The sequence below is a fragment of the Micromys minutus genome, assembly GCF_963924665.1.
Source record: "Micromys minutus genome assembly, chromosome: 7".
Lineage (NCBI taxonomy): Eukaryota > Metazoa > Chordata > Mammalia > Rodentia > Muridae > Micromys > Micromys minutus.
In genome coordinates this window covers 58,940,697-58,967,141 of record NC_137976.1, presented here as the reverse complement: position 1 = coordinate 58,967,141, position 26,445 = coordinate 58,940,697, and the positions used below count along the sequence as shown (strand labels likewise).

The 26,445-nt window shown below is 47.7% G+C and overlaps 1 protein-coding gene across 1 annotated transcript in view; it reads left to right on the top strand.

Moving 5' to 3' along the window:
* ITGB5 (integrin subunit beta 5) overlaps window positions 1–26,445 on the top strand; it is a 43,335-nt gene that overhangs the window by 3,547 nt on the left and 13,343 nt on the right. Inside the window, exons 4-5 of the mRNA XM_080919397.1 lie at window positions 5,947–6,081; window positions 15,216–15,645. Of these exons, the coding sequence (XP_080775523.1) occupies window positions 5,947–6,081; window positions 15,216–15,645 (565 nt within the window). The remainder of the gene's footprint in view (window positions 1–5,946; window positions 6,082–15,215; window positions 15,646–26,445) is intronic.

Sequence of the window (26,445 nt, the reverse complement as noted above, 5' to 3'; positions counted from 1 at the left end):
TCTTCCTATACATATACTATGGACTTCAGTTCTATCTGGTTTGCTCCCTCCACCCTGACGGGTTTTTTCTGTATAACACTGGCGTCTGGAACTCACTGTGTAGCTCAGGTGGGTAGAGCTCTGGGAGTTTGGGGCTTTTGGAGAAGACGGAGAGCTAAGGAGTGACCTCATCTGAGCTATGAGACTGGGGTGAGGACATCCACTGGAGTAGCTACCTCTCAGCATTTCCATGCTCAGTCAGCTCTGGACCCTGCAGCCTCCTGAGCTATAAGACATGTTTTTCCAGAAGGCAGTTTGATTTAGAGATTCAAGCAACCATAGCAGGGCCCCGAAATTGCTCAGGGAAACTGGGTTCACTCCAGTTTCAAACGCAGCCTAAAAAGATCATTTCTGCCAACCCCAACTTCTAAGTGAGTACCCCACTTCTCTCCTTGATCCCTAAGTTTCCAGATTTTCATTAAAAATATATATATATATATATACAACAAATCAGGATTAGGGGAAATACCACACATACAATACATAAAGAATACTTCTATGACATACATACTGGTAGGCTACTGTGGTGGGAGTCCCAGCATCCACATGGAGGCTTACAACCCTCTATAACTCCAGTTCCAGGGGATCTAACACTCTCTTTAGCCTCCATTGGCACCAGAGCACATGGGCTATGCTTGCTGGTGCCAGTTAACATTTTCATCGTTGTCTCGATTTATGGTGGATTTCATGACACAACCATGACTACATGTGGGACTTGACTTGGCTCCTCTTGGTACTAGCAGTGGCTCTGCAAGGACACTGGAAGATTCTGGTCAGAGCATGTATTACAGATGAAGTCGCTGTGGTCTTTGGCTCTGTCTGACTTGTGTGTGTCTCTCATAAAGTAGAGTTGTCAGCTCGTAGATTTATCTCCCTTTTCAGCTGTGCCAAACTCACTCTCTGCCCAAGGGTGTTTGGCAGCATGGAGTCTCGCACAGAGTACTGCAGAGGAAAGATTCTCTTCCAGGGTACAGAAACATCATTCCATGCTTATGAAGAGAGATACTTAAGACATAAAGCCCAGGGACCTCTCTTTAAAGTGGGAGAGGGCAGGATGGGCTGCAGACCACTAGAGCAACAGCAGAGGGTGACATCGGAGCCTGTGGTGGGTTCTGCCTTAGCACAGCACATGTTTCTCTTTTGGTTGTTGCCACAAAGTCTGCTCCAACTACTCCCCTTCCCCCACAGCTGGGCCAACAGAAAGCAATTGCAGATGTGACCTAACGTGACACCCGGGTATGTAATAGAATAGCACTTAGGGGGCCGACATTCCTTACATTGTAGACTTTTTCTAGGATGGGAATAAGACACCACCTTCGGGGGCAAAGCTGGTAGCAATTGAGTAAGTTCACGACTTGCACATGGACATTCTTGTGCATAAGAACCAATTTTTGTGCCTTTGAGGCTCTGATGTGTCTTGCACTTCCTTTTTTTTTTTTTTTTTTTTTTTTTTTTTTCAAAAATTACACCTTAAGGGGCTAATTGTGGCCAGGATCGTATGACAGACACATGGCAGCGAGACATTGGACCAAGCACAGCTCTGCCCTGCAGGAGCATGTGGTGTTTCAAGGGAGGCAGACCCTAATAGCTGTAAGGTGGGGCGACTTGGTGATTCATACTTTTCCAAAGTCAGTGGATTCTTGGGAAAGAAGCCTGTGGGTATGAGATCAGCATGAGCTCTGGAAGCCTGCCTCAGCAGCGGAGCTTTTTGGGCTCAGCTTTTGGTACCATAAATGAGATCTGAGCTAAATCTTCACAATTTCTGCCATCTAAAACAGTGGAGGAGATTCTGATCCCCGACACTCTGTGGCAAGCAAGAGAGAACCAGCTAGCCAGAACACCAGCTAGGGGTCTCTAGGCCACGTAAAACATAGACTCCCTTTTTTCTTCTTTTCTTTCTTTATTTTTAAATTTTAAATTTATTTGTTTATTCCATTTATGTGAGTACACTGTCACTCTCTTCAGACACACCAGGAGAGGACATCAGATCCCATTACAGATGGTTGTGAACTACCATGTGGTTGCTGGGATTTGAACTCAGCACCTTTGGAAGAGCAGTCAGTGTTTTTAACCACTGAGCCATCTCTCCAGCCCAAGTTCCTTTTCTTGTTTTAAATATATATATTTTTCATTTTAATTTGTCACTGTTGGTGTGTGTGTGTGTGTGTGTGTGTGTGTGTGTGTGTGTGTGTGTTTGCTCACTTGTTTGTCAGTACAACGTGTGTTTGTCTGGTACCCTTGGAGAACAGGAGAGGGTATCAGATCCCCTGAAACTGGAATTGAAAATGGTTGTGAGCTGCTATGTGGGTGCTGGGAACCAAACCTGGTCCTCTGTGTGTAAACTGAGGATCTTAGAACTAGATATATAAGCTGATGATGTGACAACTCCATGGTTGAGAGGGAGGATTTTATCGTAGAAGTGAGGGAGAACGCAGCCAGAGGCTTCTGGAAGAATCTCAGAGCGGGAGAGGAAAGGAGTAAACTGAACAGTGGCCAGGAGCCTGGACTAGGGCCTTTGAGGGGGTGGGGTGAGAGATAGGGTCAGGAAAGGAAGAAGCCAAAGGAGAGCACTTGGCTGAAATGTCAGAGCCATATGGGAATGAGACACTGGAGAAGTTTAGGGTGAAAAGAACTGTGAAGAGCTACAGACAGGTATTTGTTGATGCCTGGGAAGCCTGGAAGCTAGCTTCTGATACCAAATTATCATATTTGGTATGCTGGTGGGCACCACAGATAGTCCTTTGTCCTGAGTATCTTTTGGACATAGTAGTAGAGCAGCTTGTGCTCTTAACCACCAAGGCTTCTTCCTTGCTCCCTTTCTGAGCATCCTTATATATATATACAGATGTATGTGCATGTGTGTGTATGCATCCCCCCATGTGTATGGGTATCTTAATGTGAATGCATATGTTGGTTTCCTTGGAGGCCAGAGGAAGGATTAGCTTCCCTGGAGATGGAGTTACCAGCAGTTTCAAACTGCCCAGTGTGGGTGCTGGGGACCAGTTTGAGTTGTCTTGAAGAGCAGCCAGGTTTCTTAAGCACAGCTGTTCCTCCAGTCCCTATCAGCCTGACTTCAAATAGGTCACCTTCATCTGACCAATCCCTTGAGAGCATAACTGTTGTTCAAACAGCTATACTTTGGTCCATCTATCCATTCAATAAGACTTTGTGCTGCATCCTGGAGAGATGTATATATTCGGTCCTTAGGTTCATGCACTGAGAAGGCAGATCTGTAAATAACTAATTACAGTCGGTGGGAGATCGTAGTCTGTGTTGAGTACTTTTGTGACCTTTGGCCAATTAAAGTTAGCACTCTGAAGAGGAAGTAGCTGTCAGAGGGTTAGTATTTTTAGAGTTGTAGAAGCACTTCGACAATTTGTTGCAGAGACTGGTTTTTGTGGGGTGTTTTCTGCAAGCTGTGAATTTGTTGGGAAAACTGCATATTTCATGTATTCAAGCTTAGCACCACATGCTGGAGGGTTGGAGGGAGGGGGTGGGAAATCCACAAAAGCTGCTGGTACTTTGGCTTCTTGTTTATGAGGCAGCTTGGCCCAGTGGTTCTCATAGTAAGTCTGGCTGTCTGCGTTACAAACAGATCTTTTCTAAATGCTTGATAAAATATGACTTCTAAGTAGTCATAAGGTTATTTCATTTGGCCTCAGCTTCTAAAGTTATTATGTCTTTCATAGAGACTTTTGAGACAGCAGTTTATTAAGTAGCCCTGGCTGGTCTAGAACTCACTATAGAGATCAACCTACTTGTGTTTCCTAAGTGCTGGGATTAAAGGTGTGTGGCATCACACTTGGCTATTACTTAGAGGGGTTTTGTTGTTGTTCTGAGACAGGGTTTCTCTGTGCAGCCCTGGCTGTCCAAGAAATCAATCAGTGTACCAGGTTGGCCTTGTACTTAGAGATCCACCTGCCTCTGCCTCCTGAGTACTTGGATTAAAGGTGTGCACCACCACTGTCTGGCTTCTTAAGAGATTTTTTTTAAAAGGACAGAATAGCTCCTCAGGGGTAAGGTCTCCTGAACTTTTCCTCCATTTATGGCAGAATTATGATTTGCTGGAATTCGTACAGATTTTGTGCAGATGACCATATTTACCTCAAGTTACTGAGCCACGTCACATTCAGATGACAACACTTTTTCATCACGTTCTCCCCCATCCCTTACATTCTTTCTGCTCCCTTGTCTGTCGCATTCCTCGAGCTTTGAGGGGGTGGAAGGGTAATGCAGATAGCCAATTTAGGGCTGAGAACTCAGTGTCACTAATTTGCCACACTCAAAAGTCTCTTCATCATCTCCTACTCCTTGCAGAAGAAGCTTCTTGACCCAGGCTGAGAGTATCTAACACCCAGGTAAAAAGCATTTCACGGCTGGGCTTGTTGCCTGTAATTTCAGCTCAGAGGCCAGAAGCATGGGGATTACACGTTCAGAGTTATCCTAGACTACATAACAAGACCCTGTCTCAGAAACAAAAATAGACAAAGAAAACACAGCCGCAGCAGAACATTGCCAACACAGGCAAGTCCCTTGTAGGCCTCCTTCTCTCGCTATCCCCCAAGGGCAGCCATTAGTTCTGCCTGTTGCTGAATTTCACACATGATGGCTTCTCACTTAGTAACAAGGATACACTCTGAGAGACACATTGTCAGGGAGTTTTAGCACTGTGCAGACAAAGAATACACCGCATGTTAACCTAGACAGTGTCATGTACTACGTGTCTCAGCTATCTGCTGCTGCCTTTCCCTCCTAGGCTACAAACCTGCGAGGCTGGTCTGATACTGAATATGCAGTAACAGTGGTGGCCATTGTGTACCTGAATATACAGAAGGTAGATTAACATCACGAAGTGATGTGGGAGATTTATAGCTCTCCTGGTCTCATGGGGCCACCATTATATAAGATCTACTGTGGCCCAGAGTATCTGTATTAGAAAAATACAGTGTGTCTGGCTTTGAGCAATGTTAGACTCTTCACGGTCACTTTACATGGCTTGTGTTTGATACATTGTTGCTATTATAGGTGTTCTGCTAGGTGGATATTCTGTGGTTTACTTACATCTCTTGTACTATTGGCAGGCCTCTGGTTAGTTTCCAGATTCTTGCTTTTATCTTGCTGTAGACATTCTTGTTCCTGCCTCTTGGTAACCTGTACATTTCTATTGGGTATAATCCTCTGAGGAAGCTACGACTAAGATCAGCCTGAATTTTAGAATATATCGTTTACTGGTTTTCTAAAAGCCTGTATCAGTTTCCACTCCAGCCAGCAGCATAAGGACCCTAGCTACTCCCCAACCTTCCCAGTGCATGCTACTTCAGTGTTTCTTCTTTCTGTGTTGACACATCATTTTTTTCTTAGTCTTTGTTTAAGTCAGTCTCTTGAGCAGCTAGACCCCAGAGAAGAGTCGACTCTCAAATAATGTAGTTTCAGACTCATGGGATAACCTCGTCTAGTAAGGGGTAGGTTTGAGTGTGAAGAAAGGCCAAGTAGAACCTGTCTTTGTAGGATAGTAAGGAGCTGGCTTAGGGGGAAATGCAGGAGAAGAGATATTGGGCAAAGAGCTGCTGTCCTGAGTGTGTGTGTGTGCCTGTGTGTGCACAGATAAACCTAAAGCCTGAAGATTATGTGCCTGAAACTGACGACAGGAATGAGAGGTGGCTCTGAGGAGGTGAACAGGAGAAAGCAAAAGTCTTTTGAGGGAGATACATCATTTTGCAGATAGACCATTACCAACCATTCCAAGCCAGGTCTACCAAGATGGTGTGTGGGAAGTCCCCTGTCTCTGACTTGGCTTGAACCTCCTGAGGTTAGAAGAAATCATGTGATATAAGAGAGCCACTGTGGAGAATACCTCCCTCTGGCTGTTTCTAAGTACCATGGGCTTTATGTTCTCCATTTGTTCAGAGCATCCGGGCTAAAGTGGAGCTGTCGGTCTGGGATCAGCCAGAAGACCTTAATCTCTTCTTCACTGCTACCTGCCAAGATGGCGAGTCCTACCCTGGTCAGAGGAAGTGTGAGGGTCTGAAGATCGGGGACACGGTAAGTGTTTACTCCTAGTTTATAAGAGTTCTTGTTCTCTTGGGTAATTATTCTCCGAATCTGACAAATTTCGTAGCTTTCTAGAGTCTTTAGAGGCTTATGCTCTGCCTTCTAGTCCAGCATCCTTTCCAAGCTGCTGTGCGTTTTGTGTGCAAAGTCTCAGGAAGATGGGTTACAGAGCTCCAGACCACAGACCTCTCACACTGACAGCGGAGGGTTCCTCAGTGGCACTGTGTCCCTGGTGCTATAGCCATTTTTGTTTTAGCTGACAGGGATCCGATCAGGTAGAAGAATATGGACAGGAATCTAGGGGACTTGTCTTCTATTCCTCATCTTTTTGGGAAAAGATGAAGAAAACCCTCTGTGCATCTCATCTTGTTTGATGAGACTGAGGGGTATCCTGTAGCCATGGAGGGAGCACATGCCTGTCAGATACCGGGTATAAATGGTGTATGTAATGGTAAAGATGCAAAGATCTGTAGTCATGGGCCGGGCATGGTGGCACATGATGAGTCAGGGCAGGAAGATTGTTTTTGACACTAGTCTGATCTACATAGTGGGACCTTGTCTTCCAAAAAGATAAAAGGTACATCAGTGATGCCAAGCAAAAGGCTGGGAAGAAAAACACTGGGGAGTTTTTATGAGTGGTAATACCATGGTAACACAGGCTGTCAATGGTGATTGGAGGATTGTCCACACACCTTTTAGAGGTCTGCTGTTAGGGGTAGATTATAGAGACTAACCCAATGTCATTTAAAGTTTTTCCCCTTTATTTATCTATTTTTTAGAATTTATGTTGTATTGTTATTTTATTAATTTATTACTTAATACCACCTTCCCCTTCCATCCCCTCCATTATTCATTTATTTCTTTTTTAAGATTTATTTTTATGTGAGTTGGTGGTTTGCCTACAGTGTATCTGTATGAGGATGTCAGATCCTTTGGAACTGAAGTTGCAGTTTTGAGCTGTCCTGTGGGTGCTGGGATGCTCTTAACTGCTGAGCCATCTCTCTTGCTCCATGTTTTATTATTTTTAATTATGCTAAGTGTACACACATGAGTGCAGCTACCCAAAGAGGCTCTTGCCTGGAGCTAGAGTCACCTGACATGCATGCTGGGAATCGAACTCTTGTCCTCTGGAGGAATGGCCATGCATTTCTCCAGCCCGCTGAGCTTCAGAGAACATTCCTTTCCTTAGCAAATAGAATGAGGGAAAGCTTCCTTGCATACTTCAGAGAATCTGAGCATCTTCTGAGCTACTGCCAGCTAAGGTGGCAATAACTCAGCACTCCCTACCCCACTCCCACCCCCCTACCAACCCTACCCTCCTACCCACCCCCAACCTTCTACCCCACCCCCTACCCCACTCCCAACCCCCTACCCAACCCTACCCTCCTACCCACCCCCAACCCCCTACCCACTCCCACCCCCCTACCAACCCTACCCTCCCACCCACCCCCAACCCTCTACCCCACTATCACCCCATACCCATCCCTACCCCCCTACCCACCCTATCTCCCAGCCCTCCCACCCCTCCACTTCAGGAAGACACCAGAATATCAGCTTACGTCTAGCCAGGACATTCTAGCCTCTTCTCTCTTCCTCCCTGTTTTCCATGTTTAGTGGCCCTTCTAACACCACACAAGGAACCAGTCCTTCCTTTTCACAATTCTACAGAGGCACCCTACCACCAAACGAGGCAGTTCAATCCAGTCTGGAAGGGGAGACTGTGGACAGCCCTAATGACTAAGAAGCCAGTGGTTTTCCCAGACAGATTTCCCCAAATACCTCTTGCTTTTACCAACTTGAAAAGGTCAGTTTTGTCTGAAGAGTCATTACAAACTCAGAAGGTGCTCAAAGAACTAAGTGATGTGCTTGTCACTAAATTTAGGCAAAGATGGTCTTGATGCTTAAATTTCTGTGGACACAATAGAAATGGTGATACGCCCCCACCTTCAGCATATTAGTATACAGGTGTATCAAGTGTTTCCGGGAACCAGAAAAGAGACTTTTAAAGTAAAACTTGAATTATTGTCAAAAGTTATATTCTTTAGATAAATTATTCTGATTTCTTTTTTAAAAAAAGATTTTATTCATTTTATATATGTGAGCACACTGTAGCTGTCTTCAGACACACCAGAAAAGGGCATCGGATCCCATTACAGATGGTTGTGAACCACCGTGTGGTTGCTGGGGATTGAACTCAGGACTTCTGGAAGAGCAGTTGGTGCTCTTAACCACTGAGTCATCCCTCCAGCTTTTATAGTGATTTCTTAATCAAGATGATTTAAGAAAAAACAGAGGGGGTGGATGGCATTGGGGGAAAGGGGATAACATTTGAAATGTAAATACAATATCCAATTGAATATCCAATAAAAAATAATTAAGCAAAAAAAAAAAAAAAAAAAAAAAGCCCAGAAGTCTTATTGAAGTCATGGAGTTTAGAGAGATATTTGCAGGTGGTGAGGTAGCTTAGAGTTGCTGCCAAGCCTAATGATGACCCGAGTTTGGTCCCTGGAACCCACATAGAGGAAGGAAAGAGCTGACTCCTACAAGCTGTCCTCAGAGCTCCATACATGTGCTGTGTACACCCCATGCCCAAATTAAATAACAAATAAATGTAAGGACAAAGCGGAACAGGAAGTTCTGGAAATGACAGGAGGTAGGCAGCCATAAATAGAAAAGGAACAGGTGAGCAAATTCTGAAGATCTTACCTGCATGGGATGTGTGGGGCGGTGGACTGGGCATCGGTGGTTGGCAGATTTATGAACACTGGCAGGTCTGTTATCAAATACGGAAAAGGTCAGAGAGCTGGGGCAAACAGCCTATCTTACAAAACAGGAAAGCTAAGATTTAAAAATAGTTTTAAAAACTAGGTTATGATTAATTAGCTAATTGTAATTAGTGTCTTATATTTAGTTTAGAGTATTAATAAGGCAGAGGGAATGTGCTCTGACAGTATTTTTTTTTTTTTTTTTTTTTTTTGGTTGTTTGTTTTTTACGATATGAGTTCTGGGCTAACCTGGTCTACCTAGTTAAAAGGAAAAAACAAAAAAAAAAAAAAAACAAATGTCATGCTAAGGGTGGGTGAGATGGCTCACAAAGTCAAAGCACTTGTTACCAAGCCTGATGAACCCCTTGAGTTCATTCCCTGGGACTCATGTTGTGGACAGAAGGGAACCCACTCTCCAAATTGTCTTCTGGCCTGCATTGTGCCCTGCCACCAGACCCCTCACTCCACCCCATAAGGAAATATAATATCAAAGCTTAAGCGTCCAGGCGGCGTGCCTCCTGGGCTGTGCTGGTAGAAGATCTTTCGAACCCCAGTGGTTTCAGTCTTTGGGTCACACTGCTTGTGGGGGAGTCTTTTTAGAAGCGACTATGACAAGCAGATGTCACCATGAATAGGTTAGGGGGGAAAAACAAGAAAATGGGCTTGTTGAAAATGCCACCTTGAGGCAGAGCGGATCTGAGGTCTGTTCATGCTGCCTTAAATAAATGCAGGGAAGTTGCAAGGTCCTTCATGGAATACCGAGGAGATACATTTTACCCCACGATGGACCAGAAATAGACTGGACAGTGAACATTTCTCTGTTACCCATGTGACAGACCAGAGAATCTAATACAGCATTCGTGAAATGAAAGCACAGAGCTCAGGCTTCCTGCTCCATAGCCGGCACCCAACACCACCTGACAGCCATGGCCCCTTTCCACTGTACACATTCTACAAGACAAGAGTCTGGACAGTGTAGGGATGGACTGCAGCCTTCGCCAGAGAGCAGTCCCTCTGTGTCCTTGTTGGGGCTTTACTACTAATTTCTTTTTATTTCTTAACATCTATTTTATGTGTGTTGAGTGTGGGGGACAGGGGCCAACTTGCAAGAGTGTGTTCTGTTCCACTGTATAAGACCCCAAAATTAAACTCAGATCCCCAGGCTGAACAGCAAGTGCTTTTACCTACTGAGCCATCCAGCCAGCTCCTGGATTCTGTCTCTTCCAGCAACTTTGCCTGTTAACTGTTTCTCCATGTTAATGCATGGACTCAAAACCTAGGGCTCAAAGAGGAGCCTGAGAAACTGGCCCCGTGTCCCACTGCCAGTGAGCAGCAAGCAACAGGAACCGAACCAGTAACGCTGCCACAGCCTAGGCCATCCCTGAAGGCCTCGGGCACAGTGTAAAAGCTTCAGAGGCTTGGGGTGGAATCATTATCATTCATGTACCAACTCGTTTGTGTACAGTTCTTATTTGTTGGGCCGGGAGAGCGTAGGAAATCTGATGTCTGAAAATCAGAAAAGAAAAAAAAAGATTCTAAATGGAAACTTTCCTCAGCATTGAGAAATCTCTGTCGTAACAAGATGGTTTTTAGCGCATTAGTTGCCTTTGGCCCATCCTTGGGATGCAGTGGCCATAGCCCTCTGGAAATTGCAGCAGGTCCTCAGGCAAGCCTCTCCGCCATCCCTTTGTCTTCTCTCTGTCCCAGTATTGTCCCAGTGTCCACGGGCCACAGTCACATGGCTCCTCTGGCTAGAGCTGTGTGGGTTTTTTTGTCTGGATATAGATGTCTGCACAGAGCCACTCTTTTTTTTCCCAGGCTGGGTGTGTCACTGTCCATCAGGATCATGCAGATCAGGAGAGTAGGTCTTTCTGGACTATGTGCATCTGGTGCAATGACATGTGAGGTCTGAAGATTAAGAATTTTAAGGGGCTAGAGAGATGGGTTATGGTTAAGGATGCATACTGCTCTCGTAGAGAACCCACGTTCAGTTCCTATTATCTGTGTTGGGTGACTTACATCTGCTCATAACTCCTGCTCCTGGGGATCCAGGACCATCTTCTGGACTCTTGAGAGAACCGTGTCACATATGCACACATATACACACACACACAGATGCACATACATACACATAATCAAATTAGTTAATTACAGTGTAAAACTAGGCTCGGGGTCTTCTGAATAGAAATCCAGAAAAGCAGACAGAGACAAAGAGAAAGTGACACAGAGCCCTGTCCATACTGGTGGCCTCAATTCTATTTTTACTGGGATGTGTATGTGTTTGGCAGGTTCCTGCACTTCCTCCTTTTCGTGAGACAGAGGGTGCATACTTTCAAACACCTGTTTGATGCTCCTAAGAGGCCCCTGAAGGCTTGTACTGTCCCAAGAATCTGAATTTTGGCAGCCAGAGCTACTCAGTGCTTAACACAGGGATGTCCCTGCTTGCTGGTGACTGTGCTGAGATCTACTGTTTGATAAATGTTTATGTGCTGGTGTTCTGCTCACCAGGCTGCAAAGATAAGGAAACAGATAAGTCACAGTGGATGGAGTGATTATACAAGTAGATCTTTCCCTGGGAACAAGGAAGAATGGTCTGGTAAAGAGGAGGGGGAGGCTATTAGAACTGAGACAGTAGAGTCTCTCCTTGGTGGGAACCCCGGAGAACTGGCGAGAAGAAGGTGGTGAATGAGATGACTTTGCTAGGTAGTGAAGAGCACCGCCCTTTGTGGCCAGAGAGGGAGGGGTCAGAGAGCTGTGGAGACTGATGTTGTGGCATTGAGAGGAATAGGTTGGGGACTAAGGAACAGCAGCTGGCCCATACTAGTGGGACGTGTGTGTCAAACTTAAGACCTGGCAACTCCCTGCCAGTAGGCTCTTTTTTGGGTGTCACAAGTTAGAAAGGATAAGGGATGTGTTAGGGAATGGTAACCAAATGCTCTGAGACTCTAGGGGTTAGAAAAACAGTTCAGCTGTCAGTGGGTACTTCAGGGTTTAGCCTGGGGTCAGCAGTGGAGGCTGTTATGACCAAGGCAGCATTGATTGGGACAGTTGGACTAAGTAGATCTCACTTCTTGTAATAACAGCTTCCTGTGAAGGTGAGGGAGAGGCAGGCAGGGCTTTATGGTCATTTCCAAACAGAGGTGACTAAGAAACAGGAGACTTGGCAGTGGGCGAAACAAGGGCGTTCTGGAAGAGAAACCATCCTTAAAGTAAAGCCTGAAGCCTTGATCTGGTGAGACTCCCTTCTCTAAGTTCTTAGGACCTCTAACAATCCCCCCACCCGTCCATTCACCAGCAAGCCCAGCCCTGCTGAGCTGACCTGCACCCCAGAGCTCTAAAGAACTAACCTTAACAAATCAGTATGCAAGCAGCTGGCTCTCCAGCTAGTCTTAGCACAGGGCACAAAGGGCCCAGTGAGCCACTGTTAGAGCCTTCTCACGGCATACATGCCACCACACACACACCCCTGCTCTTGTCCACTCCTCTGGGCCCCAGACTCTGGGCCTTCCTCAGCTCTTTGTTTTATTAAAAGCTGAGTGGACTTGGCATCTGCAGAACCTCGGGGTTGGGGAGTTTGTGTGGGGTCTGGGCAACTCCCCTTTTGAAAGGGTGGGCTCTCATTGGAGAACCAAGATCATCCCAATGAAGTCGAATCACCAGGATGGCTGCAGCATCTGTGACCTTCCTCTAGACTGAATCTTGGGACGGGAACCTGGAAAGTCTCCAGGAGCCAGGGAGCCCTCGGTATCAGTGCTTATTCTGAGACCTCAGCCACCAAGGGAAGGAAGCCAAGGGATTTCCAGTGCCTTCTTGCCTCTCTGGGTTCTTTGCAATCCAGTAGGAAAACAGAATTGTAATGAGGGGTGGGGTGGTGAGTAAAACAGACCTTCTTGCGGTCCCCGACGGACAGGCTTTTAATAGCATTCCTATGTCCAGCAGGAGCCAAGAGCCAGTGGCTGAAACACACAGTGTCTCTCTCTGGTTATCAGACAGCAGTCTGCAGGCAGACAGCACCTCCACTGGATAGAAGCCCTGGGACTCTGCTGGGAAGCCTAGAACCTCTTGACTTCTCAGCCAAGTCCTGGCTCTTAACACTTCCACATGTAGGCAAGGCTGGAGTTTGTTTCTCTGTGGCTCTTCCTCTCCCTTCCCCTCTCCTTGATTCCCTACTTTCTCCCTTGACAACGGGGGATCCTGCATGGGAAAGGATTGTGTTCACTGGAGTCTCATAGTGGAGTGAGTGCCCTCAGAGGGGCCATTCCTTTGCAGTTATTGCATTTCTGATTTCTGGGTCTTCATTTCCCAGGCCTGGAAAGCGTCAGGAAGTGGCAGCTTCCTGCAGGTCCCAGGGAAGGGATGGCATCAGGCACTCAAAGGCTCCTCTTCCATGCGTTCTTCATGGCCCCATAGATAAAACTTTGCTCAGGCTCAGCCCTCAAACCCTGCCTGTGTGCAAGCTCAGCACATTCCCAGTCTAAGGCAGAGAACTTTGGAGAAGCCTATGAAGTCACTTTAGGGGTCGTCACCATGCGGTCTCTGGTTTGAGCCAGGCTGCCAGTTGTGTGTGGTGGGGAATTTTTGTCTTTTGCTTTTTCTTTTTCTGTCTATTGAGAATGGGTTTTTTCTATGTAGCCCTGGCTGTACTGGAACTAGCTATATAAAACAGGCTGTCCTTGAACTCACAGAGATCCACCTGCCTCTGCCTCCCAAGTGCTAGAATTAAAGGTGTGCACTACCACTGAGCTTTCTGTCCATATCTTTATCTGCAAATCTGCTCTGTTCCCCTTTCTAGCAGGTGATATGCTAGGAGAATGCAGGTCTGTTCTAGATGAGCACCGCCCCCTCCTTACTCTATAAGCAGGACGTTCACAATCCCTCTGACAACATTGACTCCCTTAAAGTGCGGACAGCTGTTAAAAGCTGTTAAAGGTTGGCTTACAGGGCTGCCCAGTCAGTTCTGAATCCCAGAATTCAGGTCTGAGGAGTCCTAAGAAATAAAGACATTACCCAGATTTAAGGGACCACTTGGAGGAGCGGCCAGGCGTGTCTGCTAGAGGAAGGGACCCCTACTTCCAGAGGGGTGCATTTCCATGAGGTTCCGTCACCATTCACCTTCCTGTCTGTATCTCCTATGGCTTGTTCTGAGGTTACCTCTGCCGATCCCATCCCCCCACAGCTTCTTCCTCTGAGGAGGGAGAGGCAGAATAAATATGGCTGGCATTATGTTCTGACTCCTGGAAGATTCAAAGCAAGCTTTCCCTCTCCTCCAGACAAGGTGGTGTCAACTGCCACCCTGCGAGGTCTACCTTGCTGTCTGCTTCCATGGCAGACTATAAGAAACTCAAGTTAGAAACTCTTCCCTTAGTCAACCAGTCTTCCTTCCTTCCTTCCTTCCTTCCTTCCTTCCTTCCTTCCTTGTGCCCCCGGGTGTGATAGTTATTTAGACAGTGACAGTCCTTTACAGCTTCAGAACTGTGGGCTAATTGGGCAAGATACAGCTGTGAGAACCATTCTTTCAGGGCACTGGGACTGGAGCATAAGAGAGGACATTCTGGTGTCACTCTTCCTCCCTCCTACAGAGGAGACCTCTTCACTGTGGGTTAGGTGGCTGCTCTCTCATACCCCAGCACCTCGTTCCATCTGGTGCCACCATACCTCAGCATCTAGCCATGCCTGGCACAGACAGTAAATGCTGGTTGAATGAATGGCTTCTGAGATGGGAGGAGAGATGTGCACAGCAATGGGGGTAGCCGAGGACGCTACACAAGTGTAGATAAAGAGGAGAGCAAGAGCCATGTAAAGCTTACTCCTCATGCATTTCTTCAGAGACCCTCTCAGGATCTCAAAGATAATGAGAATGGATGGTAAAGACCCACACCCAGGGGACTCAGGTTCAATTCCCAGCACCCACATGGCAGCTCACAACTGTCTGGAACTCCAGTTCCAGGGCATCTGACAGACACCCTCACACAGACAAACAGGCTAAACGCCAATGCACATGAAATAAAAAGAAATAAATTATTTTTAAAAAGACACCCATGCCTGGCCTGGAGAGTTGGGTCAGTGGTTAAGAGCACTGACTGCTCTTCCAGAGGTCCTGAGTTCAATTCCCAGCAACCACATGGTGGCTCACAACCATCTGTAATGGGATCCAATGCACTCTTCTGGTGTGTCTGAAGACAGTGACAGTGTTCTTATTGAACTTAGCATATCCAACTGTTCTCCATAAAGTGTTGTTGGCCGTCTGTTCCTACCGGGGTTCCACCTGTATGCTGGACTAGGGGTAGGTCTAGCTATGCCCCCCGATGGGTGGGAGCCCTGGTTTGCTGTGGCTCTGACGTCTCTTCTTCTATCCCCCAGGCATCCTTTGAAGTGTCTGTAGAGGCTCGGAGCTGCCCTGGCAGACAGACGACACAGTCTTTCACCTTGCGGCCTGTGGGCTTCCGGGACAGTCTGCAGGTGGAAGTCACCTACAACTGCACATGCGGCTGTAGCACCGGGCTGGAGCCCAGCAGTGCCAGATGCAGTGGGAACGGAACATACGTCTGTGGGCTGTGCGAGTGTGACCCCAGTTACCTGGGCACTAGGTGCGAGTGCCAGGAGGGGGAGAACCAGAGTGGGTACCAGAACCTGTGCCGGGAGGCGGAAGGCAAACCTCTGTGCAGCGGGCGTGGGGAATGTAGCTGCAACCAGTGCTCCTGCTTCGAGAGTGAGTTCGGGAGGATCTACGGGCCCTTCTGCGAGTGTGACAGCTTTTCCTGCGCCAGGAACAAGGGTGTCCTATGCTCAGGTAGGCCTCCAGCCACCACCTTTGTTTTGGGCCACAGCCAGGTCTGGATATTATATGGACCCAGACCCTGCCTTTCTCAGGATGGTGGTGGAAAGGGTCATGCCTGGGGCTGTCCCGGTTGGGTGAAGACCAGGGACAAGGGTGGGTGCCCTTGTGTGGAATACAAACATCAAGTCTGAGGGGTCTGTTCTGGTGGGACTTGCCTGCACAGTGTGTCTGATAAGTGGTGACCGGCCATGAAGATGAAGCATGAGGTAGCACTGTGGGAGGTTACCCATGGTTACCGATGGAGACATGTGGTAGGCTTGCATAGGTGGGGAGGAGAGGAGGCTTCCTATACACAGATTTCCTATGAGACAGGCTTGAGCACATGAGAGTGGTGGCATTGAATGAAGTTTTCAGAACTTCTGTATAAAGTGTAGGACATAGGCGTGTCATGGATTGAGGTGGGCGGAAAGATTGGAATCCTCTGGGACCCATCGTCAGAGGGATGGTTCACTGGGGTTAGTGAGATGCTTCTGTGTAGGTTCATAGAAATAGTGGGATGGGTTGCTGCAGGTGTGTCGTTGTGAGAAATGAGACTGAATGTACTCGGCACATACGTCCCACAAAAGGAGGACATAGGTCAGAGCCATGACACTGGGGGCTGGTACTGTTAGGTGAGCCTGTGGGTCCTGGGGGCTGAGCCTAAACCAGCATGGCGGGGGGGGGGATGAAGTTTCACAATAGACATGTTTTACAGTGTTTTTCTCTTGAAATCGGGAGTCAGGTATAAGCCTTGGGAATGTTTTTGCTCCAGAAGGCTGCTTTTGCCCGTGTTGTTCAGGAGCGGATTTGTCTGTGCAAATCCATCTGCACAGTTTAATAGCCAGACACTTGGCTGCTCGTGGAAATTGGTTTTCCCATCTCTAAAACTGGGCCAACGTTGCTTGCTTCTGCACTACTTTGAGACTGGAAGGAGGCATAAACCAGGAACTTCAGTGGGCACAGAGCCTAACGGGCACAGGGCAGTTGATGCTGGGTGTGCCAGTGAACATCTGAGGGAAAAACCTAACACGTTGGGGATTCTGAGGCTGAGACAAAACACTTTTTTATTTAACCACCAGAACCCACAGTTCTGAGTTAATCTCCCATTGCAGAGTTCTGCCAAAGCATGTGTCTGAAAGCCCCCTGGTGCTCTTTTCCATTTGCCCATCTAACCCTGTGACCTCGAGACTCTCATGGGCCGTGGATTCAGACCCCAGAGGGGAGTACCCAGATCTGAAACTCCCATGTGGCTGAACGGTGCACTAACTTCCTAAGATTGGGAGTTTTCGCCCATAACACATACAAGTTACACTCAGCCCTTAAGGAAAACTTGGAAAACAGGAAGTGGATGGGAAGTGTGGTCAGGCTGTGCTGTCTGTCTGTGGTGAGCGGGATTGATGGGGACCATCTGGTGAACCAGTCAAGGGGTCCTTTTCTTACTTCCCATGTACCCTCCTCTATCTACTCTCTGTGTTGTCAAGAGAACTGCTTTCCCAGAGGGCAGAAGGATTATTCTCAAATCTAGAATGTTCCGAATAGTAGAGAGCAATGTTTAGAGTCATCTATGTTTTCCTCATCCTAAGAGGTCAGTTTCTTTCCTTCCAAACTGTTCCCCAAGTGAGCAGGGGTGACTGCATATGACTTTGTGTCCTGTAGTTCACCCTCCTCCTCCTCCACAGTGGAGCTTGAGTTATTTTAGTAAACTGCCGATTAGAACATTTTGACCCTTCCGTCGTACGTCGCACCAGATCTTCCCTTTAAAAGCCACACTAGCTGAAGTGTGAAAACACTTCAGGACTTCCTGGAGAAAAGAGGTTTCTGCACTTAGGTTGTTGTGGAATTGGTTCAATTAAGATGAGCTTGAAGCAAACACAGCTCCAGACGGGGTTTAATGGCGCACGCTCCTGCAGGGAAGGGCATCTCAGACTTTCTCATCTCAGATCATCGTGGACACAGCGGAGCAGTGGTGAGTCACTCCACCCTCCAGTTCTGGGGTCCCCATGACCAGCCTGAGCTTGGCTCTGGAGCTGCACACACTGTTTAGGTAACTGGTTTAGTTCCTCCATCTGGGGTTTTCATGGGAGAGAAGCCGATTTCCTAAGCACTTGACTCCTGAAGGTGCTGACTCAGGCTCTCAAACCGTCAACCTCAGCAGTCTCTAGCACTTCTCCTTACCCCTGGCCCCTGCAGTCCACCCTGGAAGTGGGTCATGTGGTTGAGGTCTGTCCTGAGGTACTTGTGGTTGGTGGTTGGGCGTGGGGGTGGGCAACGTACTGGAAGAAGTTGCTGAGACAGACTTAAGGCCAGCATTAGTGGGGACACCAGATAAGCTCCTTACATTTATTTAGTGCTTCCTTCCTCTGCTGGGCTTGCAGTCCTGGACCCCTGTTGAGAAAGACAGGAGTACATAGAGAAATGTCAGGAGGATTCGGGATTGGGAGAGGTTTTCCATCATCAAAATGAGCAGCAAAGCGACCAAGACCACGTCTGGAAGCAATTGAGCAGTTGTTACTGTTCTCGTGACACATCACCATGGGACAGCCTCTGCATTCAGGACTCTCATTGTGACTCTCTTCTGGTCTCTAGGAGAGGCAATTTACAGAATAGTTTTGTCCCCAAACAATTTTCTCATGTAACGGGAGTTTTGTGGGGCCCTTGGGATTGCTTCTATTCTTCTGATTCTTGGAAAGGGTTGACCTTTCAACCTTTCTTTAAGTGTGAGAAGGGGTGGGGGGTCCACTCATTTATTTTTAATGTGGTAAAGAGATTTGTTCAGACTTTGTGTGCTTGGTGATCTGTTTCCCTAATAGTCATCTTCTGGGCTCTGGGTCACTCTCCTGTTGAGATCTTATAATAATCTTATGGCGAGCCTGCCCCTTGGGTCTCTTAGAATGAGAAATTTAAAATCTAATTGATTATAAAATTTTGAGCAGAACCTTTTTGGTCTTGTAACTGCGAGCCCCCCCCCCCCCCACCTCCACCAAGTACATTGCAATAGGGTTTTGTAATACGTATCCTACTTTATTATGTGGTGGCTATTAAGAGAACCAAACAACACCAAGTTCCTTCCCAGAGATGAAAATGGGAGTCTAAATCTTGGGGCGTCTTTCCTAAGCTCCAGGAAGAGATCCGGAGTTGCTGACAGTTCTTGGTAAACTTAAAACAGTTCTGACAGGCCTCTGTAGCTAAAAAGACTCCTGTGATTAAAGGCCTGGTTCTTGTTCCTAACTTCTTGCCAAATGGAACACAATTCATGACAACACTATCCAGGTATGTCTGAAAAGTAGTCCTCGATTTACAGAGATTAGGGCTTCCAAAAATAGCCTCTCTGGGCAGATAGTCTGCGTTCCAAAAAATGTGGGCATGAGGGTGCCTGGTTAAGCCACAGGTAAAGGGGCAGTTTGTAGGAACTATTTTTCCTCTGAAAAGTAGCAGAGTCAAGTTTTGCGACCTGGCAGGTAGACTCGGGAGAAAGGAGACTAAGAAGTAAGCTGAGCTTTAAACGGTAATGGCTTTAAAGGCCAAGGAGAGAGTTGGTGTATAGTTCAATCGGACATAGACTTACACGGCATGCCTGCAACCAGCCATTCCTCTTTCTCCTACTGTCTTCTCTGACCTCAGGCTAGAGCCCAGAGCTTATCAGGTCCGTTCTCCTCCTCCAAGTTCTTACCAGCCACGGCTCAGAAGCCAGGCGCCAGTCTCAGCCACCCAGTGGTCATGAGGTTTATGCAGTACTCACCTGGAAGGAGCCTTCTGGGAAGAGCATCCTGAGAGGCCCCTGCATCCGTGCCAACTGGTGGTCCCTGTCATTTCTGTAGGGTAATCGGATGCACACACCTGCATGAAGCCCTCGTGCAGCTTTGGCGCCTACAAGATGAAGTCACTGTGACTTCAACCCCTAAGTCTTCATTCATTCTCATCTGCCTTGCATGGAAAGTGGATGGCGAATTGGTTCTTGGTCCCAGATGGGAAGTATGCAGTGATTCCCTTTCCCCCACCTCAACCCGCCTAGATGTATGTGGCTCTTCATCGAAGCTTTGTTCTTTCTTGTAATTAGCTATTAACATACTACCTCCACCAGCTTTACTATGAGCTCAGGGAAGGGGGCATTGTCACCCATCATAGAGACACAGAGCCAGCGTACTATAAATAAGAAATTAATAGGGTGATAGGAATGTCAGAGCTGGGCTGGTAAATAACCTTGGGCCACTAAAGACATTAGTGATGTCTTCCTCATTCCGTCTTAGACATGTTGCTAACAGATTCAGTAAGAATCTGTTACACATTATGCATTGGTTACCCCCACACCAAGTGTTATTCTAGATGCAGGGAGTCTGTGAGTGAATTTCTAAAAGTTTTTGTTTCCTCTGGAATTTTCCACTGGGGTTGAAGAATGGGCATATAAAGTATCGAAAGCTTCTCCCTGCATGTTCTGGATGTTTCTGCGAGCTCTGAAGATGAGGAGCAATGGAGCAGACCGTATAAGAACCTGCTTTGCTCTGAGCTCTGGGTTCAGCTCCTGGGAATAAAGTTCTCGCTGTGCTGGTCCTATTTCCAGAAAGTTCTTAGCAGGTTGTGGGTGCTTCTGAGCCTGGGTACTCTCAGCACTGGGTCTCCCTTGGCTTCTCTCTGTTTAGAAACGGATGAACACAAGTAGAAGACTGTGTGCCTAGGCTTCTGCTTTTGAACTAAAGGCCTGATCCATAAACTGATGACGTTTGGCTAAAGAGGTACACAATAGCATTTAATAAGCAAAAGATGCAAAGTTAGGGAGACTGTGAGGATGCCAGAGTTTAGGTCTCTGTCATATGCGGATAGATAACTATCAGCCTTTAAGCATCCTAGGATAATGGTATTAGAAAATTTTCCACTCTCCAATTTAGAAGTCTGAGAGACCTCTGGTGGTTGAAACAGTTATTCCTAATGTGTTTCCTTCTCTGTCTCAGGAATTGAGCCAATGTTTTTGTTTTGGTCCTAGTTTTGGGTACTCTAGTGCACTTGATTATTGGCAGGGGCAGGGCAGGATATGATGGTGCTTTGTGTCCTTGGAGGTGAGTGTCCCTTCCTGGGAATACTGCCCTTGGAGCTCCACCCAGAGTCAAATATTCCCTGGAGTTTGGAACTGTTTAGGATGTTTTTTCCTTTCTCTTCCTGGGACACCATTGGTCTCTAAGCTCATCCACAATCCCACCCCACAAAGTCTAAGGGAACTCAACTATGTCCCATGCTAAAGAAGCCCTAGGCAGGGGCTATTTGTTTCCACGGAGCTGACCTTAGTCAGCAGGCAAGCATAATAATGCAAGGAGACTATTTTAAAGTATTTTTACAGTGTTGAAGAGATAGCTTTGGGATTAAGAACACTGGCTACTCTTGCAGAGGGTTTGGGTTTGGTTTCCAGCACCCATCTGGCAACTAACTAATGATTGTAACTCTAATTCTAGGAGCCCGCTATGTCACCTTCTGGCCTCCATGGGTACCATACCTGTGCACATACATATGTAAATGCTTTCTTTTTTTAAAAAAAGATTTATTTATTCATAAGAGTACACTGTAGCTGTCTTCAGACACACCAGAAGAGGGCATCAGATCTCATTCCAGATGGTCGTGAGCCACCATGTGGTTGCTGGGAATTGAACTCAGGACCTTTGGAAGAGCAGTCAGTGCTCTTAACCACTGAACCATCTCTCCAGCCCTATAAATGTTTTCTTAAGCTCTCTTATGACTTGGAGATTATTTCCATAGAAATAGGTGAATGCTTGTGTTTTCCATTCAGCACTAGAGGTCACTAAGCAGGAGGGGGGTTTGTTTGTTTTACATCACATGCCTTTCCTAATAGTACCAGCCACACATAGTAGGTCCAATATGTATTATCTACTTTGGGGAAACTGAGGCCCAGAATCTTGACTAAAGTTCCTTAAGGGGGAAAAAAAGAGGTTTTGCTATATGATCCAGGCTGATGTTAACCTGCTGGGCTTAAGCAGTTCCTCCTGTTTGACCTCTGGACTAGCTGGGAGGTGGGTACCACCCTGTCTCACCTGCTCTTGACTGTAGAGCCAAACCAGAAGAGCCTTGTACTGCCCCTTGCACTGTGGTCATTCTTCCACGGTTGTCTCACTTTGACTAGTTTGTACCTTTGCCTAAGCCTCTGCATTCCTGGTTCGACCCTTACTGTCATCAGCCACATCGAGGCCCGCATTTCTAAGTCAGGCCCAACCAGTCTTTATCTAAACAAGTCTCTCATGAGTTAGACCCCATCCGTCACAGCAGACTTTCCCTGCCTCCCTCACGGCTGGAATATTATCATCACGGACATAAGGGGCCGAGGCTAGGAAGGCGATGGTATTCTTTGGGAAGACTCGGTGACCGTTTACAATGGAGTCTCAGCCTCCATTACAGAAGCATGGCTTAAAGCAGTACCAACCTGGTCTTGTCACAGTGATCACAGTTTGCTCCTCAGACACAAGCTTGTGGTCCAGACACCTGAAAGGCAGAGGGTGAGAGCCACTTGGGAACACCATCAGTTGGCTGTTGGCTGTTTTGTCAACAGCATGCCAAAGACAGGAGTAGCTGGCCAAGAAGCCAAGAACGCAGCGCTGTGTGTGACTGCCGGATGATGTGTGTGCTGAGAGATTGGAACATTGTATAGGAACAGAGCAGGGTGCAAAGCCTGTGAGTTCTGTTTGACTATGGCTGTGGGAAAGGAAGGCGAATCCTTGGTTTTCTTCTCTGCGGTACCCTAAGGCCCCTGGGTTTCATGGGTGCTTGTTGATAATTTGAACTGTCGAGGATCACATTGAAGCCCAGAGGTCAGTGATGTCTGGTGTTGTTGGCTGTCTTCTCCCAGCCATCAGCAGCACGTCCTGAGTGTCCTCTGAAGTGTCCTCAGAAACCATGTCACTGGGCACACACAAACACAAGTTTGATTTTGTATAGATCTGTGGGCTCGTGGGATAAGGTCCACAAAAAGAGAAATATTACACTCTCCCTGTTAAGGTCTTCTGTCAGCAGTTCCGGTTTTGTGAGGCAGTGCTGTGCTGCATGCCACGTGCTGGTCTGGGATGTGCTATATAGAGCAGGCTGGCCCCAAAGCTGGCTTGATTCTCCTGCCTCTCTCAGATAAGTGCTGAGAACAGGGGTGTGTGCTGGTCAGCTTTCAAACATGTTCCGGTCTGAGGGGAGGAAGAGAGAATGGATAGGAAGTCAGGAAGGAAAACCGGAAGTTCTCCTTTCAAGTTCTGTGTTCCTGTCTTCCCTCTGTCCACAGCCACGTCTCTCAGGACGATTGTCTGCAGGGTCATCGGTTGCCTCTGCCTCAGACCTGAACTCGGTCCCATGTGGATTCTCATGTCTCCTACACCAGTGTCCTGGCAAAGCCCTTGACCTCTTCCATCTCTAGCCAGCTACCAGGGTGGGAGTTCCTCACCCCATTCTCTCTGGGGTACCCTGTTAACAACTCTATAGCTAGGGTTGTATCCCGCCTCCTTCCCAACCTCTCCATCCATCTGCCGCTGACCTTTTTCACCCCTTCAAAGTCTTAGCATTTCTCCACTCCTGCTTCTACTATCCCAGTCTGTGTGTGGCCACACTGTAGCCTGTGATGGTTCCAAAACGAACCGCTCATGTCCAGACTCTTAGAGGCCGACCGGACACTCAGATGTGTAAAGAAATGGATCGGGGCTGGAGAGTTGGCTCAGTGGTTAAGAGCAAAGGATCCAGGTTCAGTTCCCAGCACTCACGTGACAGCTCACAACTGTCTGTAATTTTAGTTCCAGGGGATCTGACACCCTCTTGTGCATGTATACACACACACACACACACACACACACACACAGAGAGAGAGAGAGAGAGAGAGAGAGAGAGAGAGAGAGAGAGAGAGAAGAACAGGCAGAACAGCAAGTACATAAAAAAATAAATCATTGGAAGAGAGGCGCTGAGGGGACTCCAGCAGGAGCAGAGGGAGTCCTGCGGTAGACTTCCTTGCAGGTTGTGCAGGAAGTGAGAATGATGTAGGTGTTATATTCTGAGGAGGAGGATAGGGAGGAGGAGAAGGGGGAGCCACTGAAAGCTCCGTAGCAGAAGTGTGTGTAGCATTGCCTGGTTCATATTACAGTAGAGATGACAGAGACAGTGCCTTGGAAGCTGGAGCAGACACAGGATGGGACCTGTCGGGGGAGAGGCCATGGTACTCTACAGGTAATAGGAGCTCATCCTCAGGTACCGTGGCTCTGAAGGATCATGTCAAGCTCGTGCCAGGTCCTAAGCACCCACTCCACCCACTTGTCCTCCCACCATCAACCCCAAGGAGCCCCAGATTATCTGTTCTGTCACTTTACATTCCTACCTTCCCTCTAGGCTGCCTGCTGGGTTGGATGCTCTCCCTCCTCCACTCTCTCTAAATCTGAGGCTTAATTAACCGGGAGGCCTTCCCCAGCCTCCCTGTCTCCTGGCCCAGGGCCCCAGTCACACATCAGCAGCAGCGGTGGTAATAGAGAAGCCAACAGCTCAGCCAGCCAGCCCTGTTCAACAGAGAAGATAAGGGAGACCAGTACTGGCTTAGTGCCTCTGGTGGAATGAGCCAGGCTTGTACCTGGGTCTACACCACCTTCATGATACCATACCTTAAATTCCCTTAGGCTTATTATCTGTCGAGATTGCCTTCCCCAGAGAGGAAGTACTCCATAAATTAGAAATACAGACCCCTATGCTGGGTGTGGTGGTACATGTCCTTAATCCCAGTGCTTGCGAGGCAGAGATAGGTGGATGTAAGTTCCAGGCCAGCAATGGATACACAATAAAACACCATCTTAAATAAACAAAGAAAAAGTATAGACTTCTGTAGCCAAGAGTTCTGTAGTTATGGTGAGCTTACTGGCCCCTCTGTTTTTCATGTCCCACACCTGTTGAATAAATTAAGGTAGTAACTGTACTCACTTACATAGCGCCCTTGGGTGGAGTAAGGTAATGTGTGTACATTGCATAGAGCAGTATGTAGTAGTGTGACTTCTCAATCACAGTGACAAAGTACCTGAGAAAATCAATAGAAGAGGAGAAAAGTGGGGTTTTGGCCACAGTTTTGGGAAATTGAGTTTCATTCCTGTGTCCTGTGTTGAGGCACCATGAGGGGCCTCATACCTCATTGGGGGGTAGGAGCAGAGAGGACAAGCCAAAAGCCCAACATTCCCTTTAAGGGCATGCCCCTGGTTGACCTAACTGCCTTCCACTAGGCCCCACACTGTCCCCGTTGTGCCAGCCTGGAGAACAAGCCGTAAACACAAGCGCCTCTGGGAGGCAGTCCAGGTCCAGGTGTAGCTCTGGCGGATTACCAGGGTCCTCCTGTCACTCGTTCTGAGGAGGTTCCCGTGACCTGATCTGAGTGGGATTAGACGTCAGGCCAAGGTGTCCATTCTTCTGTTGCGTGTTCACAAAGCTTTCTCCTTCACCACGCAGTGTAGACAGGTGCTCTCCCTGTGGAAGGTATTGTTCTGGTCAGGGCCTGGACGTAGGTACAGATTGCTAAGGATGGGCTAAGCACTCAGGTTCAGCCTCGGGGCTTCAGAGAGGGGATTGGAAAGGTTGGGTCTCAGCCAGGCTCTCTCGGTGGGGCTGACTTAAACCAGCGAGCTTTGCTGTGCTTCCCCATAGGGGAGGCTGCCCTGAGCTGAGGAACCAGAAACAATGTTGCCAGCAGTTTATCTAGTTGCAGTTGAGAGCTGTGTGCCGGAGCTAGGAACATCCTCTCTCTCTGTCTCTGTCTCTTTCTCTCTCTGTCTCTCTCTGTCTCTTTCTGTCTCTCTCTCTGTGTCTCTCTGTCTGTCTGTCTGTCTCTCTCTCTCTCTCTCTCTCTCTCTCTCTCTCTCTCTCTCTCTCTTTTTCTGTAACTAAGGTCTGTGTACCAAGTAGATGAAACTAGGAAACACCTGGCCAGTCAGAGACTCGCAAGGACAGTGACGGTCAATTACATAACCCTAGTCTGTTTGTCAACAGAACCAGGAGGAATAGTGTGTCTCCGGAGAGATTTCCCCTTCCTGTTCAAAGTCCCAGAGAGAGTCCTGGCTGTGTGTTTGGGCACAGGGTCAGTTCACCTGAGAAGACTGCGCAGCCTGGCATCAATGTCCAGGATGCCTGAGTGCAGAGGCCTCCCAAGTCTCCTTTCCCACAGGCTCAGAGGGAGAAACTATGGGCCCTGGCTCAGGGCATTGCAGGAAATAGACAGACAGACGGATAGGCGGATAGACAAACAAACACACTACACTACACAGAGCTGCCATTTTGGTACCCTGTTCTCATGATAGTTGCTGGAGAGCTCCACCTCTGCCCAAAGTCTCACTCAGATGTCTGGAACAGAAGTAAGGGTGGACTTGAGGTACCCAGGAAGTTACTCAGGCTGGGCCAGGTCCCCCAGCTTGCTTACTTCCTGTTTATGCGGCCTGTTCTGAGGCTAGGTGGGGCATTGAAGGCTGAGGTCCAGCTGTGGCAAAGAGGGCATCTGAGTGGGAAGGCGACCTCAGCCTCAGAACTGTAGAGAGAGAGAAGGCACAGCCGTGGGCGCAGGAGGTAGTGGGTGTGTTTACACAGGAGGTTGAGATGTTTGGGTAGGGGGAGGGAGGGAAGACCTTGAAGAGAAAGAAAGCCTGAGAGCCATCTTCCCCTCCTCCTTCCCAGGGCCAGAATGGCCTTCCTTTGGGGAGGGAGCCGGTGGATTCTAGAACTAAAGAGGAGCTGGTTTCAGGAGAGGTGATTTGTACCACCAAGGTTGTGACTCCTGCCTGCTTC